Here is a 19616-nt window from a genome sequence, read left to right as displayed (position 1 = left end):
AGAACAAATCACAATTGGTTTTGGTTGTCCTTCCTCTAAATACATGGAAGCATAATTTGATCCAATTAGAAAAATAAATAAACAATATGCCTTCTGTTCCAGTGCCTTAATGCACGTCTAATGCGTCCCCATCCCCCTACCCTCACCCTTCTTCTAAACCAGAGATGTAGTGGAGGTTAAACCTTGCAACAAAATGCAGCTTCCCGATCTTTCATTTGTGGAGACTGAACTGATGAAATGTTGTAATAGGCTTCATGCAGTATTATTGTGTGATTTTCAGTAAAGCGTGTTTGAGAAACAGGTCTTTTAAAATAGATAACTGAATGATTGCTTGTGTAGATATGTTTTGATAGTATGAGTTGTTTGACTGGAGGTCCTAATTTATCTACTGCATTGTCACTTAATGCATAAAACTACAGTCTTTTATAGCTTCACACATAGGTGGCCCTGAGGAATAATTACTGTAACACTCCTATAGGAGTTAGAATGCCTAAGATATACCTTGACCTTATCATACTTAATGGACTGTTTATCTCCTATAATATCACCATAATCTTCCTCATGGTGACGGCTAGAATATCTGCGCAGCTTTCCACTAAACTGCATTAACCAGTGACTAGTGAGTTTGGCAGGTGAATGAGGAAATTCACAGGTTGGTTAAAAAATAGCCTACATTCCTTTAAGCAGCAGCACAGGTCAACAATGATGAATTTTGTTGTTCCACCGTTTTATTTTCTCCCTTTCTCTTCTTTTTTTTCCTGGCTGTGTGAGCGCTGTGTGACAGATGGCGGAGCCCTCCTCCTCCTCCTCCACCTCCTCCTTCTCTCTCTCTCTGTTCCTCTCCCCCTCTCTCTTTCTGTGTCTCTCTTCCCTCGGGAGGGCAAATCTCTCCGAATGCGGGCGCATGTCAATCACCGGGGTTTTATGTGATGGCTCTTGCCGGTGACGTGCCAGCCGTATGGGCGCTGGCATCACAGCATTTGCTGGTATGTAACCCATCCACGGTAGCTCACGGTTGCCACACGCGCACTCACTCTCTCACACACACACACATACACACACACAAACACACACACACACATGCCTACATGCTCACTTACTCGATCACACGTATACACATAGACACGCCAAGACGCACGTTCGTTCCTAGGCTCCGGTTATTCGAGTGCGCGCACCAGGAGAATAGCATCACCAAACAACTCATCACCGCTAGTGAGAGAAAGCGGTGTGCGCTGACAGGGAGCGTCGCTTCGCTCGCTCGTGCACTCCCTGAAGATGGTCTGAAACTCAAGCGCGTGTTTTTTCCCTCCCATCCCCTGTGTAGAGCTCCAGTCGAGGTAAGTTGGAACATAAACAACATTAGATTAAAAAAAAAATCCTGGATGCTGATGTGCTCGTCCAAAATGGAGGAGAAAATTAATCGAGGCTAATAAACAGATATTAATGCAAGATGTTCATCTGTGTTGATGTGGTTCTAATACATAACCGAGTGGTGTTTGGATCGAAACACCTTTGCCGTGTTTACTGTGTGGGGTAAAAGCCTAATCAACTGGCATGAATCCATTTGCAAATGTAATGCCATCAGTTGCCATCAGTGAACTTGCTCCGGTATCATCGTATCGGTCCATCATGTCTCTTTACAGCGCCTGTTCTGGCGACGGTAAACTTTTAAAACCCATTTTAACCAAAAATGTAATAGCCAATAGGCTACACAGTATTTCCACGTTTTCCAGTTTATCGGATTCCCCTATGGGCGCGCTTGTACAAATAGCTCCTCACCCCCTCGCTCCCTCTCTCTCCCCCTCTTTCTCTCTCTGTGTGCCCTTCAACTTTTGACATCCAAACCTACCTGGATTATAAAAGCTAGGATCAGATACTGCGGTCGAGTCAAAAGGCTAACGCCTCCCGGTCCTGGTTTCACTCATCCTGGATCATTCACAGTGGAGCAGTCCTGAGGATTGGAGTAACCCTTACAGCAGCGCACGGGCTGTAAATAGATCTAATCGGACACTAATTTGATTTAGAGATCCCTACGTCTGGACCTTGAATCGGAGAAACAAAAGACAATGAGTGAGCAAGATAAGAATTTCTGTGGGAGAATTTTACATCAGCTCCGTTGCTTCAACAAAGGACGGCCTCGGGCTTAATGGGAGATTTATTGATGATTTTGTCGATGATTTGCACGTTCAATCCCCGAGCAAATGAAAGGGTGGGACAACGCCATTGGCTGTGACAGGCAGTGTGCAGCGTGATTTATCTCTGTTTGTCCAGTTTTATCTCCAACAGTCTATCTCGACATAACATTGTTGTCGCTCTTACTGTGGAGTAAACGCGGGGCCGTGCGAGCTATAGGTTGTGATTTTATATTTAACGAGGGCTAAAAGGATACAAGCGATTTCCATCTGTAAAGGGTTATTGCTGACTAAAAACGTGCTTTGAAATCATGCACTCGTGCATACTGAATTATGTGTGAAATCTATTTTGTGTAAGCTGCATGGTCTGTTAATTAAACGTTGTTGTGTTTTTTTTCTTCTTCTAATTGAGCAAGCCTCCTGAGCCTGAGATTTAAAAACTAGATTTTGCCCCCGGCACACCCCCCGAGATAATTAACCAAGCATCACAGCCTGCCTGACTATGGGCTGCAAGTCTGTCTGCTGCTGCAGTATAGAAGGGGAACATGTCAGGGAGGAAGCCACTGGAGGCTTATTGAAGCTGTCAGAGATCACTTCGTCTCTCTACAGCCTTTCTCTGCGATGGGACTGCATTTACTGATCAAGTGGTAGGCCGTTCAATTTATTTTTGGTTTTCAGATGTATTCATTAGCATGCTTAATAGTTAATTGTTATTAAGTGGGCTAATTGGTTAGTAAGACTTTTAATTATGGTTCGTTATATCTGAGCCAACAGTAATGTTGAGGTATTTCTCGCAATACCTCGCCTATACATCATTATTATTATTATTATTATTATTATTATTTCAGAAACAACAAAATCAAATGTTGATATTTTTCAAGGTGGAAGCAATACGTGGTTGTCCTGCCTGTAGTTTATGATATTAAAATTGCTCACAAAAGCTTTTTACAACGCGTCTTAGAATAAGCCTTAAGTTAATAATCACCGCGACTTTAAACGGAACTCCAGCCTATCAATTAAATAAAATCCCTTTTGCCTCCTCCGAGGAGAGGTGCACGCTGTGGATGAATAGTGTTGGAATGCAGCCAGGAGTGTATATGGGCGTCAGGAGGAGTGAAAGTGGGGGGCCCCATGGGACCTGTAATGTGGCCCCTGCCGCTGGGACCCACTGCGAGAGGACGCGACAGGGCACACGGATGACAGCAGGGAATTAAATGGGGATCCGTCTGGTTGTAACCTAGTGCAAAGCTTTAAGAGCTGATTTCTTACTTTTCATTTTCCCCAAATTCACACTTTGTCCTTGGTGCGATATTTTATGGTATATTAGTGTGTGTTATAACAAAAAGCTACTATAATAATAATTAATATTATTAAAATAAATAAGAGATATACTCAACTTGCATATTACGATTAATGCTTAGGCAAACGATATGCGGATATTTCTGGTGGCGTGCGCCTAATCTTGGATTTCCTTTTCTTTCCCTCCAGAGCCACAATGTTGACCAGGCTTTTCAGTGACCCGTCGCTGCTTCCCGAAGTGCAGAAATACTCTGGCTGGGCGGAGGACAGCGAAGGCGAGGATCCCAAGATCAAAGATGAGGACCATGATGCCCAGGACGACATAGAGGAATCTGAGCTGAGAGGAGGCAGCCGGACGCATTCCGAACACGCCGGGGAAGACGACGAAGACGACGAGGTGGAGGAAGAGGACGACGGAGAGGATACCGAGGGGGACAGGCCCAAGAAACGAGGCCCCAAGAAGCGGAAAATGACCCAGGCCCGGATCGAGCGCTCCAAACTCCGCCGGATAAAGGCCAATGCACGAGAGCGGACCCGCATGCACGATCTGAACTCTGCGCTGGACAATCTGCGTAAAGTGGTGCCCTGCTACTCCAAAACGCAAAAACTGTCCAAAATCGAGACGCTGCGGTTGGCTAAAAACTATATCTGGGCGCTGTCGGAGATATTGCGTTCTGGGAAAAGGCCCGATCTTGTGTCCTACGTGCAGACCCTGTGCAAGGGGCTCTCCCAGCCCACAACCAACCTGGTGGCGGGATGTCTGCAGCTGAACTCCCGTAACTTCCTAACCGAACAGCAGTGTCAGGATGGGGGCAGATACGGCTCCGGCTCCTTCTCCATGCATTCGTACCCCTACCAGTGTGCACGTCTGTCCAGCCCCCACTGCCAGCCGGGCTCGAACTCACACCCGCTGAGGACGCACGGCTACTGCCCAGCTTACGACTCTCTGTATGGTGGGAGCGGATCCCCGGAGTATAACAGCCCCGAGTATGAGGGGCCCCTCAGCCCACCCCTGTGCATCAATGGCAACTTTTCCCTGAAGCACCAAGGCTCCGCGTCCCCTGAGAACGAGAAGGGGTACCACTACTCTATGCATTACTCCGGCCTGTCCGGCTCCAGACCCACCGGGGCCCACAACCTGGTGTTTGGCTCTTCGGGGGCCCGGAGTGGCATTCACTCTGAAAACGTCCTGCCTTACCATGACATGCACTTACACCACGAACGGGCCCCCGTGTATGATGAACTGAATGCGTTTTTTCACAATTAAAGTGAGAACCATATAGTGAGTCCTGTTGCAATCAGCAGTCTCTCCACAGCACACTTTTTGACAAGACTATTCGCCAGGATTTAGGCATTCTGGAAAGATTTCACTCCTTGTCATTGCTGTTTTCCCTTTAATTTATTCAGTATTAAGCCTTTTGTTTGCTATAGTCAGGGATGTAATGAAGGGCGATCCACCTAACCCACGATCTTATTTTGCGCAATAGAATTTATACAGCTTTTTAAAGGCTGATGTAAATTTCCAAGAGGAAATTTAACAAATAAATCATATCAAGCCCAGAGGACGAGGGAATTTTAAATTATTCACGTTTGTATGTGATTTGTGTTTGTATTGGTGGTTGTTTGCATTTTGATGGCTGGAAGACAAAGTCTACCCACTGATTAATTTACCACTACATCACTGGCTACAACTACACCCTGACATCGGGGGTGGTTTTCTAATATTATGAAATTTGACATCAATCAGTGAGAAAGCTAATGCAAGTCACATTTATTCGCATGTACCTGCAAGATTTGCAAGAATGTGGTTTGATGACATCTAAACAAATGCAGAGGGAAACGAGGAACTGAAGGAAATGTGTTAGTTGGGTTGTTCTAGAAGAATCTGTTCTTTAGCAAATCAATCGTTTCGCATCTATGCAAAACCGAACGAGACCAGAGAGCAAGGCAAGAAAGCCCAGAAAGACACTGTGCGTTTCATCAGTGTACTGTCGCTGCACGCACGGGTGCGCGCAGACAGAGACAGACACACACACACACACACACACACACCCACCCACACACACACACACACACACACACACACCCAGCCTTTGGAACTGACACCCAACGAATCTGTCAGTGGCTGGGCTAGCCAAAATATTTTAGCTTCTTAAAAAAAATAATAATTGAAACAAAGAAATCAGACTTTTTTTTAAACTGTATTTATTTATATTGCCTTTATTTCTTCTGATTGAGCCATTGCACTGTATTTTGATTTTAAAATAATTTTTGGTTTGATATTTTCCTTGTTGATTTGCAGTCTGCTATGTTAAGTACGTTTATTATTATTATTATTATTATTATTATTATTATTATTATTATTATTATTATTATTATTATTGCACTTTTTATTGTGTTGTTTTGTAATTAATGTTAATAGTCTATGAAAATGAAGGGATCACATGTGTTGCTGAGCATTTTTCATAAAATTCAAGTCTTTGTATTCAACCAACTGTGTGGTAAAAATAAAACGACAATAAAAGAGACTGTGCAAGTTGATCTTTTCTTACACCCATCGAACAGCACTGGCATCCTAGTAACCATGCTGTAACACAACATGCATTTTGCTTCTCACTCACTCAACATGATCATTCATTTGTATCATCCATTTATATTTGTTTAGGATAGTGGGATTATTGGAAGACGCAGCTAGAAGCTTTTCAGAGACCATTAGCCTGCACCAGTCTTTGTGTTGTTGGATCTATGAGACTGACCAGGCCTGGTGCTCCAACCTGCAGGAGAGCCTCAGGGCCTGGATCATATAAACTGGGACAGGACTTCCCGATGAAGTTCATTGGTGCCAGTGCGTCATTTCTGTTTGGCAGGCAGCTCATACTTGCTAAACAATCTTTCAAATATATGAAGAATTTAAACTGCAGACATTAGGGCGACAGGCTGATTAGAGCCTGATCACCCTGGTTAAAAGCACAGATAATACAGACTAAACACGATTCAAGGTCATTAGCGTAAAAATGATGGTATGCATCATCTTGTCTTGACCAACACCGAGAGGAGGACGTTTGTTTCAGCACTGCGTAGAGCTCCTGCGTCTACAGTTTGGTCCAAACCTCAATACGAGTTAAAAATCTCAAACAATGCAAACATAGTGAAGGCAGTGTCACAATACTGCAGCATATTGTGTGTTTGGCGTTCACGTCACCGTGCTTTAGAACACATTTTCTGCATGGCAAAGCTTGGTGACTAAAACCAAATGCAGACTAATATCATACAGCCATATAAAAATAATACAAACTCGTTTTTTTTCGCTGCCTCACATGTTCTCGAGCTCCGTGCTAATTCAGTAGCTGGCCCACTTGTTGAAAGGTGATTGTATTTCCTTATCTTTTTAACTCTATAAATAGAAGAGCGGACATTGCGGCACTGATACAGGCAGCAGAGCTTTGACACCACTGAGAAAATCTAAAATATTGGTTCTTTTAAAAATATTCTCTTTGTTTTCCATTCTTCGATAATGAATTAATGCTAAATTATAAAGACGACCCATGTCATCGTTTTACTTCGTGTAACCTTAAACACACACCTTATATTTATGATATACATTTCCATCTTTTATTTTTATGGCATCACAAATATGGATCCATTTATCTCGGGCTGTTTAAATCAATAAAATCTGCATGTTTACTGAACATATGAAAGCATCACACACACACACACACACACACACTCTCTCTCTTTCTCTCTCTCTCTCTCACACACACACACACACAATCAATTACCACATCTACGATAACATATGTATCTTTACACAAATATACAAAATATGAAATATTATCTTAAATAAAACACCGGTGACAACACAGACACACGCACGCACAGTGCAAAGGGCAGCCCTTACCGCCCTGGCTGGAATTGGAGCCCTGCCCCGGGACCCATATGCTCCTCAAAATGTCCTGGGTGCTCTCTGCTGTAAGAAGACACGCAAGCTTCGGGTGGTGAGTGATGCTCATCAATATTATTACATGTATCAGTATCAATACCAATAGCTTTAACCATCTTAAATGTGATTATTTTATTAAGATAATTCAAATAAAACTGAGTGAACATTAGCGTTTTGACCCAGGAAGGGTCAAGAGATTATTACAATGGAAACGCATTTAAAAAAATGAAAACGCATTTTACGGGAAAAACCACAAGTGCATAGTTTTTCTGAAGCAAATAATCAAACTCTTTGCTATTAGTGATCAGTATTCCTCCACTTTGTCAGGAATTGTGGTATAGAAAAGGCCATTAAAGAGCCAGCTCTTGTGCAGAATAGGCCCAATAGAAAAAATGTTTTGCAAAATTTAGTTTTTATATTCCAATACAATTAAAATGCAAGTAAAGCTAAATAACAGCCCAATTTAACCAACAGTTTAAACACATTTCCATCAGTGTTTGGAATGGAGTAAATTTTAGCTAATGTACGTAAAAAGACAGCCTGTATATGCTTTTGTATGGAAAATACATTAATGCAGAATAACTCACAAAAAAAGAATGACGGTGTAATTACAGGAATATACATTTTAAATTAAAAAAAATATTTGGCTACTGCAGTTTTTCGTTCTGTACACTTGTAAAAAGGCTGTAGTACAAACTTATTATCATAACTCTGTATTTTATGGGGCGTTATAGTGCGTGTGTATTTTTAATAAGCCCGAATCCGAAAATAAATTCCAGTTTATTGGCAGTGTTGCGTCTTTGTGGTGCCTTTGGGGCCCAGTGCTTTAGGTTCGATACAAACCACTATTACATACATGTGCTGTTTGGCAGACACTTCCACCTGTGACTGCATTCGTTTAGTTTGAGAGTCTCTGGAGGGAATCAAACGCGCAATCCTGTAGGCCCAGTGTTTCAAGCTAACCACCAGAACAAACCCCGAGGCCCTCTCTGCTTTTGTGTTACACTTTGGTGTTACTTTTCGGCCTCTATATTTTTCTTGGCTTCACCAGCAAAGAAAAAAATAAGTTGCATGAATTTCTGAAGGAGTCAGTCCAAAAGTGAAGTCAGTCATCAATGTGAGAGGGCATCTATCAAAATACCCCCCCCCCCCCGACACACCCAAACACACTTTTCCCCTCCACCTCCTCTTCAGTCCGGAGAGAGGGAGCGAGATAGAGGCTGGCAGGCTGGTGGAGGAGAGCCGTGCCAAGTCCCTTAATGTTCCCCAGCAGCAGCACCGGGAGCTCCGGAGAGGACAACCCGTGTGTGTGCGCCAGTGTGCCAGTTCACCGGGCCAAAGTGGCACTGCTGGGAGGAGTCGATGTTTCTTTCCTAATTTTTGCAGCATCTGTTCATTATCCAGGACGTTTAAAAACGAGAGCGCACATCCCGAGTAACCCTTCGCTACACGCACAGACACACACACACACACACTCTCAGACATACACAGTAGGGCACTTTTGTGAAGAGTTGGCCTATGAATATACATATTTCCCTGTAATGTTATGTAGTACCTGAGCTCCTGTATTGAAAGAAGGCTGTGCTGCACTCTTAGAATGAAACTGTGGTTGTTAACAGTACGTACATGCGGTAACCTTGCAAGAACACAAAGAGACACGCTAATGTGAAAACAAAGCCAGAATTTTGATTAACCTTCATTAAAATTATGTTATTAAAGCAGTTAGATTTGAAGGGAAAAGTTAGTTAGCATATTGTTAATTGTTGTCATCCAATGGAAACATTTCTGTTTATTTATGTAGAGGATTACAAGTTTATACTAGTAAGCAGGCCTCTGCACGGAGACTGAGTGTGTGTGTGTGTGTGTGTGTGTGTGTGTGTGTGTGTGTGTGTTGTCGTAATTCATTTTTTTTTAACTTTAAAGATGCGTCCCACTCCGTTTATTAGACTGCAGCACATAACTTAACATAATTTAAGTAACATAAAACAGTAATGCTGTTGTATAATATATTATAGTGGACATGAAGGATTTTATACTAACTATACCACAAACTCATTATTCCCAATTTAGTGACTTAATCCTTTAATACATCATGTGCAATAATTTTGCTAGTAAATGTCTTTTTAGTAACTTGCATTTGTAGTCAGTCTTAACCAGTCGTACTAAAAAAAAAAAGAAACTTCCAATGACACTCTGTGCTCCGATGAAAAGTGAGTGAATGAATCTCGCTGTTTAAATTATCATGTTCATGCCCACTCTTTTTCTCACTCAACTTGGTAGGGAAAAAATCAAGTGTTTGTCCGACATAACAGTCAATAGTGCGATTATCAAAATGTCACAAGTACTATGGTGTGAATTCCAATTAACGTCTAGCTAAAATAATAACCGAGTGTTTTAGCAAAATGCATATATCAGATGATAATATGGATATAAAATATGTGAGGAATAAAGGTATTTAGGATTCAGGGGTATTGTTGGTGGTGTGGGGGGGTGTATGGGGGGGGGGGGTAATCTGGTCAGGAGATTGTGAGCATTTACAATTTGTCGTTGATTAAAAAACAAACCATGAGGCAATGCAGTCGAAATAGACACAGCTTTTCACAACCACATCATTATTTGCATTTGAATAATTTATTTATTTAAAGAAAAATGCTACTATAGATTGTAGCCTACACATGAACTTCTCTGGCGCTCGCACACGCTAAAAACGACAATGCTACACATGTGTACAGAGGAAACAATCGTGCACACTTCGGCCAACCTCTGTGCCAGACTGTATGCCAGTGGCCCCACACTGCCAGACAAGGGAGCCTGTCACTGGCAGTCCATTCAAAGGAAATTCCACAACATCTGTTTGTTATCACACAATGGGGCACCGTGCAGCACGGGCAGCGGGGCAGAAGAAGCGGCAGAAGCTAAACTGAGAGTGCCGCTACTGCTGGAGGTCTTGCCAAGGGAGAAACAAGGGCTTCGGGAGGAGGAGGAGGTGAGGAGGAGGGGGCAGGTGGCAGGGAGGTACCGGGTGGGGGTGAGGACACAGAGACAGAGGTGGAGATTCGGGTGAGCGCCAGGTAGGATTCAGGCCTTTGGCGTGTGGCCAGATAGGTTTTGTCGGGGTTTGAGTGGTGCCAGATGTTTACGAGGAGGGGACTGGGGTGTTTGTTCATAGAGTTTGACTACAGAGTTGAGCTAAAAGTCTTCTGGACCTGCCCGACAGTTCTCCGTCATCCTCACGGAGGTCCAGTAGCGGTATGCTCCAGAGGCTCCGGCGGCTGGCGAGGCTAGCCCCAGTTTAGGAGGTTAAGTAGGAGAGTGCGCGGGGATGCAAGTGGATCGGGGGGGCGGGGGGGGGGGGTGTAGGGGGTCGATGCTCCTCTGCACAGATGGCATGTGTACGTGCATGTGTGCGCGCCCGTGTGTTATGATAGGGTTGGATGATGCCCTGGTCACATGGGCAGCAGTAATTGGCCTCCATATTGACCAGTTTGCAGCGCTGGGGGGCGGGCAGACTCCCAGCTGGACCTGTCACATGGCATCGCATCCACCTCACTGATCACCCCCCGGACGACCTCCGCACCTCTCCCCTTTTCCTTTCATCTCTCCCATCTCCTTCATCCCTTCATCTCGTCACCTTTAATCTCATGTTGCCCGCCTCTTCTGCCATCACAGGCCATCATCTTCTGACACAACCAGTGCACTTCTCTGAGCTTCTCCAAACTTAAAGCAAGGGCTCCAGAGATTACAACAGGAGTCCTTTTCTTTCTGAACAGGAGGATGTTAAGGTGAGGGCTGATAAAGATAGGAGCGTTCTAATTTCCATGTTTCTGTGGGCAGATAAACTGACCTTTAACCTTGAACCCTGATCTTGAACAAAACCTAAAAACTGAGCATTGAGTGAGATTGTGAGAATGTCCATTACACTTACTTGCTCTGAGGAACTGCATGAAACAGAGATTTTTGATACACCTCCTGGTGATTCATTTATTACCACACATTTTTGACATCATATAAAAATGCATGCAGATCTGTATTTTTCCTCTTCCGTGGTAAAACCTCAAATTTGGAAAAAAAATTAAAAGCATTGTGATCAACTTGGGCGGCCAAACCCTTTTTTGAACTTAAACTAAAACAAAATTGTGTAATTAGGCCACCTTGAGATCATCTTAACCCTTCAACAGACTCACAAACAGGCAGAGAACCAGTTAAATCAGCAACCTAACCTGTCAGAGAATTCAAAGGGAGGACAATAAGAATCTCTGATAAACAGTTTTTAATTCATCTTATTAACAAAATGTAATTTCATTTCTTGATGTAACTTTAATTTCCACTTACTCAAAGGAAAACAAACATTTTCAGGCTACAACGGCACTGACTGACTTTTGGAAAGGGATCTTTTTTTCCCAGTGTTGGTGTAAAACAGACCTCTGACTGACTTTTCGCGTGGTATCACCCTCCCACCCGGAGCAGTATTGGTGTGTGTTTTGCTGTGAGATGCCCGACTGTGAGGAGTTAGCGCTATAGAAAGGATTTCATCCCAGACTTGGCAGGGGAGGGTCTCTGGGTAGAGAACAATCGTCTCTCCTTCAGTCCTGTCAGCCAGCAAACACAGAGAGCTGGCACACACTTAGTGGGAAAAGAGCGGGAGTGACAAGGGGGATGGACACACACATATACACTTGTGCCCATCCCATCCTCACAGTAACCAAAATGGGTTCTGATGATGCCGCTGGGGATTGTGGTATGACAGGCTGGTTCTGCAAAGTGGAAGGGAGGACTTCATGAAAATTGTAAAAATGACCACAGTGTTAGCCTGCTGACAGACTAACAGACAGACAGAGAGGGAGGGAGGGAGGAGACAGAGGAACACAGAGACAGAGAAAGAGAGGAAGAGACTGGTGAGCAGCACAATGTCTGCCACTCTGCATGCCCCTCTGTCAGGGAAAGCTCACATGAGGATACATACATGAGAGTTTCTGTGCATGTTCAATATACACTCGTGAAGTGTTCTGATCCTTCAGCACCTCTGTTTCTGCATACATGTGAATGCCTGCCGTGTGTGCACGCATGTGTGCCTTTATGCGTGAGCAAGATTGAGGAGGAGAAGGAGAGGTGGGAGATGAGGGTGAAGTGTGTTTGTGCGCATGGAGGAGGAGGAGGAGGGGTGTGTGTGTGTGTGTGTGTGTGTGTGCACGTTTAAATTCTGTGACATCTGTTCATTACAACTAGAGTGTGTTTATTTTTATACAGCCAGCCACAAGCAGAGCTCGACTGGCACCGCTGGTTAATGTACCAGCCCGCTGCCACTGCAAAGCAAATGAAATATTAACCGGTAAAGAATGAGGAGAGGAGCGAGGACAAAGGGAGAGACAGGGAAAATGATAATATGTGACAAAAATGCACACGCACAGTTTCTCCACTCGCGTACACAAAGTCCTCATTCTGATCGAATTAAGGAGCGAGACACGATCAACAACTCAGAGTGGAAAGGCCCAGAAAGCTGCAGTCTGCATGTGCTGCAGTGAGAGAGAATAAGAACCTGTTCAAGCGACGGTTTATGGAAACAGGTCGCCAAAATGAAGATGATGTCAAACCAAAAGTGCAGAGCATCAAAAGTGCACCATGTTTAAGTATGAAGGTCATTCCCTGTTTGCTGTATTTAATAACTTAAAAGTGATGAGATGCCAAGATAATCTTAATTACATTTTAAAATGCAGCTCTTGAACCTGCAGACAATATGCAAGCATTTTTGACTCTCTGTGTACATCCTTTATTAATCTGGCTTTATATGTATTGTTTGTTTCATTGATCTTGTTTTAGGAGAATCAGCTGTAATTTAAATTTTTCTTGCTATCATCATGCCTCACAGATTTGCTGATTAAGTGGAGAGCATAATGTATATGGAATATGTTAGTATGTGTTGGGATTGTAACATTAGTATGTCTTTAATAAGTAGCTTGTGTTGAACTGTTTTGTTTTTTCCCATGCATGAGTGATCGACGTAGCTTTGTCATTAGGGCTATCTGTCTATCCAATGGGATGGGAAATGTCTGGAAAATGAGCAGATGCTTGTTATGACCTACGCTGAGTCCACATTTCAACTAAAGTGTTTCTGTCCTGCTGCAAAGATGCAATCCCTGACCGAAATACTAACAGTCCAGTCATCCTAACAAACCTGACCTGTGTATCAACAAGCCCCCATGCACCCACCTCATCTGCTCCATCCAACCCCAGACCCACCATTGCCTGCCCCACTCCCATGTTCCCCTGGGATGTCCTGCTCTGGAATGCCACTCATGGGGAAGAATCTTGCTGCAGGCACTCAATATGTCACATGTGTTTCAGAGAAAGAGAAGACGACAGAGAGGTGTGACGGGAATGCCATAATGCCTTTACAAGGCATGGACAGGTTGCCTGTGTTCATGTCTGTGGGACTGTGTGCGTGTGGCAGATGCCCAGATTAAAGGTTTAAAGGGTTCAGATTAACAGGCTTGGGACACAGTGCCCCGCTCTGAGCAAAAGGGAATTAGGATTGCATTAACGTCTCCTCTGCACCAACACATTAGCCATTCATCACTGTGAGGCTGCACAATCAGCACCAGGCTGCCCGTCATTCCCCTCTGTGTTATTACATTCATGACTATGTTAACATGTTGAGATGCTTTGTTATTCATAGACTATTAGCAGAAGTATAATTTAGCAATCACTTATCAAGCAACCGCCATGTGTCCTTTATCATTACGTAATTTCTATTTACACCTTGGAAAGTTTGGATAGACACCATAGATAGATACTGTGTGTATATATTTCTATATTTATAAGTGCTTTATGTTTATTTTATTTGGACATTTCTTTTTCTTGTTTGCGTATTCCTTTTTGTTTTTTGTTCTCTCAGTCTTGTTTACTTGTTGCCTTATGGAAGAACATTGTGCATGCATGTCGAGAGCCACTGTACCAGAGTCAAATTCCTCATGTGTTCGACACACCTGGCCAATAAAGCTGATTTTGAGTCTGATAAACAAATGTAAGATGTCTGTTCTTCTTCATCCTTAAAATGTTTTATTTGTCATTTCTAGCAGTTGATCATTATCATATCCGAGTGTATTCAGTTCTTGAAAACACACACAGTCAAAGCCAAAAAGCTTATGAGCCTCAGCTGGCCTCCACACTGCACTGAACTTTGTACACCAACATGTCAGAAATCAGCAGGATTGCTCTGTGACACCAAACATGTGTGAGGGTATCCCAGCACAAGTTGGCCAGGGTAGGGCTGGGTCTGGAGGTTAGACGGCCACCTGTACTGGGCTGCAAAGTCATTTTTCTAAGGTAGAAAATACACAGACACATATAGATGGCAGAAAAAACTGTCTCTCTAACATGGTTTTAGACTTGTTTGGCTAAATATGTGTAAATGAAAGCCACCATTTCAAATTAAAAATACAGTGAGTCAAAGAAAAAAATGCCTCAGATAAAAGAGTAGCTCAGTAAGAAATTAGATTTGTGAACTAGCAAGCATGAAAAAAGCAAAACATCTCTTCTAACATGTCCGTTCAAGTATGTGGCTCCACACAGCTTTATGTTGCTTTATAGTGAGTTTCAGCTCATTATTTAGCTGTCGTACTCAGCTCCGCATTGCAGAAGGACACAGTTAGCGACTAGCTGGTGAACATACTACAGCATTTAGTAGCTAAAGAGCCATATAGCTCCCCCAGGAGTTGGTAGAGACCAAAAACAGAGCTAAACTAGGGTGAATATTGTACTTAAATTAACCAGGTGACCAGAGACATGACTAATTCTAATCCATAACCACTGGATGTGTAAATAAGCAACTGTTTGCAAACAACTTTGCAATATACAATAAAAAGGTAATGAAACTTGTTCAGAACCTGTTTCTGTTACACTTGACTTAAAAAAATCAGTTACCGCAGGCTTAAGAAACAACATCCTGTTTTCTGCTGGAAGCACCAGGATGTATTGGAAGTGGGGTCGTGAATATGAGAAATGCTTGCTAAAATACAAACAACCTTCTAAACCATTGCCTGATTTTATAAGTGTACTACTAAAGTATCACCTTAAAACTGGCATTGCTAAATTGATGTTTAGAAATGCAGCGCCTTGTTATAGAAGACAAACTACCCCATACAGAATAACACACCCGATTCATTAAAGCAAGACACAACAACTCTCAACTCCAAACTTCTCGGTGTTTTCTGTGTGCCTCAGTGCGCCAAGAGAAAGGAGAAGACATGGATTGACATACCATCTCTCCTCCAAAGCCTCTCTCCTCAGCCTCACCAGATTAAGGGATTACCAGGCAAGACGAGCACTAAAGCTGTCTAATTCTCACCCAAGCACAGAGAGCTAAGGCTACCCAGAGCCCCGCAGAGCCCCTCTTTCCTCAGAGCAGCTGTGTGGTAGAGGGAGGGACAGACCTGCTTCCCTCCAAGGACCCAGAGGAAAAGAGAGAGAAATCAAAGCATTACTCATATGACTTTCTCTCTGTGGCACTGATGACTTTTTGTTAATTAGTACAGACTGCTGATAACCAAACTTTTGCACACTATGTAAAACCACAACTGTCAACTGCCAAAACCTTTGTATCTTTGATTCCCACTGTTAATCTCATGTATGCTGTTTTAGTGGTGATGCTTTGTATTGCTTCATAATCCGCAATGTGTCTTTATGTCAGATTGGCAGCATACACATACAGTATTTCTCTTTGTTTGATCAGATGTCAGTCTACACTGATCAGCCATAACATTAGGACCACTGACAGGTGACGTGAATTACACTGACCGTCTCATTACAACGGCACCTGTCAGCGTGTGGGGTGTATCAAGTGAACATTCAGTCCTCAAAGCAAGAAAAACAGGCGTGCGTAAGGATCAGAGTGACCTTGTCAAGGGGGTGGGAGCATCTCCCACACTGCAGGTCTTGGTGGGTGTTCCCGGTCTGCAGTGGTCAGTACCTACCACCAGTGTCTAAGGAAGGACAGACAGTGGTGACACTGGTGACAGGGTCATGGACGCCCAAGGCTCACTGATACTAAGGTTGACCTACTGTAGATTAAAATTTTAAATTTCATTCATCCTTTTCAAAAGATTACATTTTGTTTGAATCTTTGTTAAAATGGTTGAAAATGAGAAATACTGTACATTGGTCTCTATGAAGAGAAACATTCAGCAGCTATAGTGGTGATATCACACCTAGAGCGGGGAGGCTGTTGAATCTGTCTAAAACATTCTAACTCGTCCTCACGACCACAGTTTTCACCCCTTTTACATAAGTTTTTTACTGAACGGTCGACACATTCGTGCTCTTCCTGACAGTAGAACTATGGAAGCAATGGATTCACAGAAGATGCACAGTGAGCTGCAGAGTGACATGAGTGCCAACCAACTGCTGTATTAGGCAGATGGTCAATGTTATGGCTGATCGGTGTACCTTTTTGTACTTGACAGTGATGGGGAATGACAACACAACACAACACCAAGTCACCAGCCGTGCATGATCCAGTGATACTGCAGTTCATTGTTAACCTATAAGCAAATGTGGTACCTCAGAAATCATCAACATTTTAATTAAACAAATCTATTTCGATTTAATTCAACTGATCCAGGCAAATAAAATAGAACAAGGGTCAATACCTGTGCTAAATTAGGGCCCTTAGTGATTAACCTTTGCAGCTGCAATGATCAGGATCTACAGCATCTAATGCTCAGTTTACACAGCAATATCACCTCCTGTACACAGTTTTCGGACTTAAAAATGCAAGATCCATACAGTGTTTAATGTTTTTACTTTACCATATGACTGGTGGTGTGTTTTCAACAGGTTTTCATTTACTTTGCTGACAGTGATCCTACAGAAACAGCAGGTACACACCAAGCAAAGCATTTGTCTCCTTTCATTGTTTCTCAAGGACCTTTGTTGTTGCAAGAAGAAACATGGAGGACTCCCCCCAACCAGTCAACTGGTGGGGCACAACATAAGGTTGAGAGGTTGCTGTTAACTGCATAATTTCAGGTCTTTATCTGAAGGAGCTCTAAGCTATCAAATATCTACACCAGCGATTTACAACAATGTTACTTCAACTGGATGAAGGTTGGAAAGTTGGCGGGACACAAAGGCAGACAATGAGGTGTGGGAACTAGATTTCCCCACAGTGTTCCATCACAAACACACACCCATTCATCTTAAGTTTCAGTGCACTTTGGAGACCAACAGCAAGCAAATGATATCCATCTCAGTTCATGTTTGGTAAACAAGAGGACAGGCAATAAAAGAGAGGGAGACGGGAATAAAGACAGAGGAAGAGAGGGGCCAGAGTGGAGCGTGTGCTCTCCAGCGGGCAGAGGACAATGCAGAGCTGGCACAGTTGGTGTCTCGTGCCAGAGGGAATAGAGTGCCACATGGTGCCCCTTATGAGCAGGGCCAGCCTGGAGGGGGATGTGGGCTACAACGCATGTACGCATGTGTGTGTTTTTCTCTGCTTTTGTGCACGCACATGTACGTACATGTGTTTGCATGACCATCCATATATTTTGTGCCTAAAGGTGCAGAGACAAGTTTTATGTATCTTCAAGTTTTGGGTGTAATATATGTAAATTCATGTGTGTGTTAGAGTGTAAAACTGTGCATGTGTGTATGTAGGGGGGGGGGGGGGAACAGAGAGGTAGGGCGCAGGGTGGGTGTGTGGATGGGGGGGTGGGGTCCCAGTTCTTTTTTGCATCTTAAATTCCTCAACATCTGTTCAACCCTTTTCTGTGTAAGCAGCAGCGGGTTGTGATGACTGTGTGTATGTGTACAGGGGCATATATGTGTGTGTGTGTGTTGATGTTTGTGTCTGTCTGCATACGTGCATGCTCTGCTGAAGGTGTTGGTTGTTACCCGCACCTTAATTAGAAGGAGACAGAGACTCATTTTCAACAATAGTTGCAGGTAATGTGAAGCACTCGCAGTGAATACAGAAAGAGACTCATTCACTTTCTCCTCTGCTCTCAGGACTGTGACCCAAATCACATCTCAAGCTCAGTGACTTTCATCAAAACCGTAATGCATGTTGCAACTCGCCCTGTCAGACATATGACACCACTGAGGCGTTCACCCCTTCAAACGCAGTGAGAAGAATAAAGATTGTGGCCATAGCAGGCCAACATGTGAACCAACTACGTTGAACTGAGTGGCTCAGGGATGTGTGTCCCAGCTAGCCTGGGTACGCCCGAGTGCATTTACAGATTTGAAAAAGTGAGTGAGAGATGTGGGTTAGCATTAGCATGCCGTGTGCATGTATGAATGTGGAATGTTGAAGATTTTTGAAATGAAATATTTAAGCCCTGTGTGCCATCTTCTGAGCGAGAGCAAGAACAAATTCAGGGAGCAACTCTGGGATTTGACAGTGGTGAAAAGTGTATTTTCTCAAGAACTGTACAAATCTGACGCACATATTCTACTTCTATATTTTCTGTTTAAGCTACTTTACACTACTACTCCATCACATTTGACACTGTAGCAGATAATTGCAGATTCTTTTACAAACAAAACAAACAGGAAATGAAATGAAATTAACTCCACAATACTACAACAAACAATGTGGCACTAACATAAAAAAATAAATAAAAAAATCAGTAACATGTTTCTGATGATAAATAAATATTTAAATGCAGGAGTAGTACTAAGATTTGTATTTAGGATGAGGCACATTTCTTCAACCTTTCGCTATCTGTATCAGATGTGGATAGACAAAGCACAGGACATGCACACACATCCGTGACCTCTTTGACAGACACCATCCATTCTGCACCCCTCACTAACCCAGTGCCAGTCTTATGCCACCTTGATGCCAAGCCTGCCAAACTTATGTCACATCAGAGCAGACCCTGTGTCAACTCCTCACAGTACATATGCCAACCCGATGCCCTCCACATGCCAACCTCATGCTACATCGGTGGCAATCCTCAGACAGCAATATGCCAACGGAGGACCTCTGCTTGGCCCACTGTGCAAATCCCTCAGCAGCGGGCACCGGGCAACACCGTATGCAAGTGGAGAAGGTCAAAAGTCGCTAGTGAATTAGGGTTCAAAGACAAATCTGTCATTTTGGTTCTTCTTCAGTGGATGCAATTAGCAGCAAAATCCTGCTCCCAAGCCCCGCTTAAGCTCTAATCTCAGAGTCTGTGGGTTCCCTCTAGTCTGCCTGTCTAGCAGCCTGTCTCCCACCAAAAGCCCCTCACCTCTCTCTCTCTTTC

At 43.4% G+C, this 19616-nt stretch overlaps 1 protein-coding gene across 6 annotated transcripts; it reads left to right on the top strand.

The window, feature by feature from the left end:
* Window positions 1–903: 903 nt before the first annotated feature.
* Window positions 904–5593, top strand: LOC109964221 (neurogenic differentiation factor 2). 6 transcript variants are annotated; one of them, XM_020607369.1, is made up of 2 exons: window positions 904–986; window positions 3621–5593. In XM_020607369.1, exon 2 carries the CDS (start codon window positions 3628–3630, stop codon window positions 4696–4698), a length of 1071 nt encoding a protein of 356 aa, XP_020463025.1. In that variant the 5' UTR covers window positions 904–986; window positions 3621–3627; the 3' UTR covers window positions 4699–5593. The 6 variants fall into 6 exon arrangements, with proteins under 6 accessions (XP_020463025.1, XP_020463021.1, XP_020463027.1 ...); XM_020607365.1 differs by lacking the exon at window positions 904–986 and adding an exon at window positions 1026–1337; XM_020607371.1 differs by lacking the exon at window positions 904–986 and adding an exon at window positions 1637–1660.
* Window positions 5594–19616: the final 14023 nt, after the last annotated feature.

Source organism: Monopterus albus, unplaced genomic scaffold (assembly GCF_001952655.1).
Source record: "Monopterus albus unplaced genomic scaffold, M_albus_1.0 scaffold85.1, whole genome shotgun sequence".
Taxonomy (NCBI): Eukaryota; Metazoa; Chordata; class Actinopteri; order Synbranchiformes; family Synbranchidae; genus Monopterus; species Monopterus albus.
This window is presented reverse-complemented; position numbering and strand designations above follow the sequence as displayed.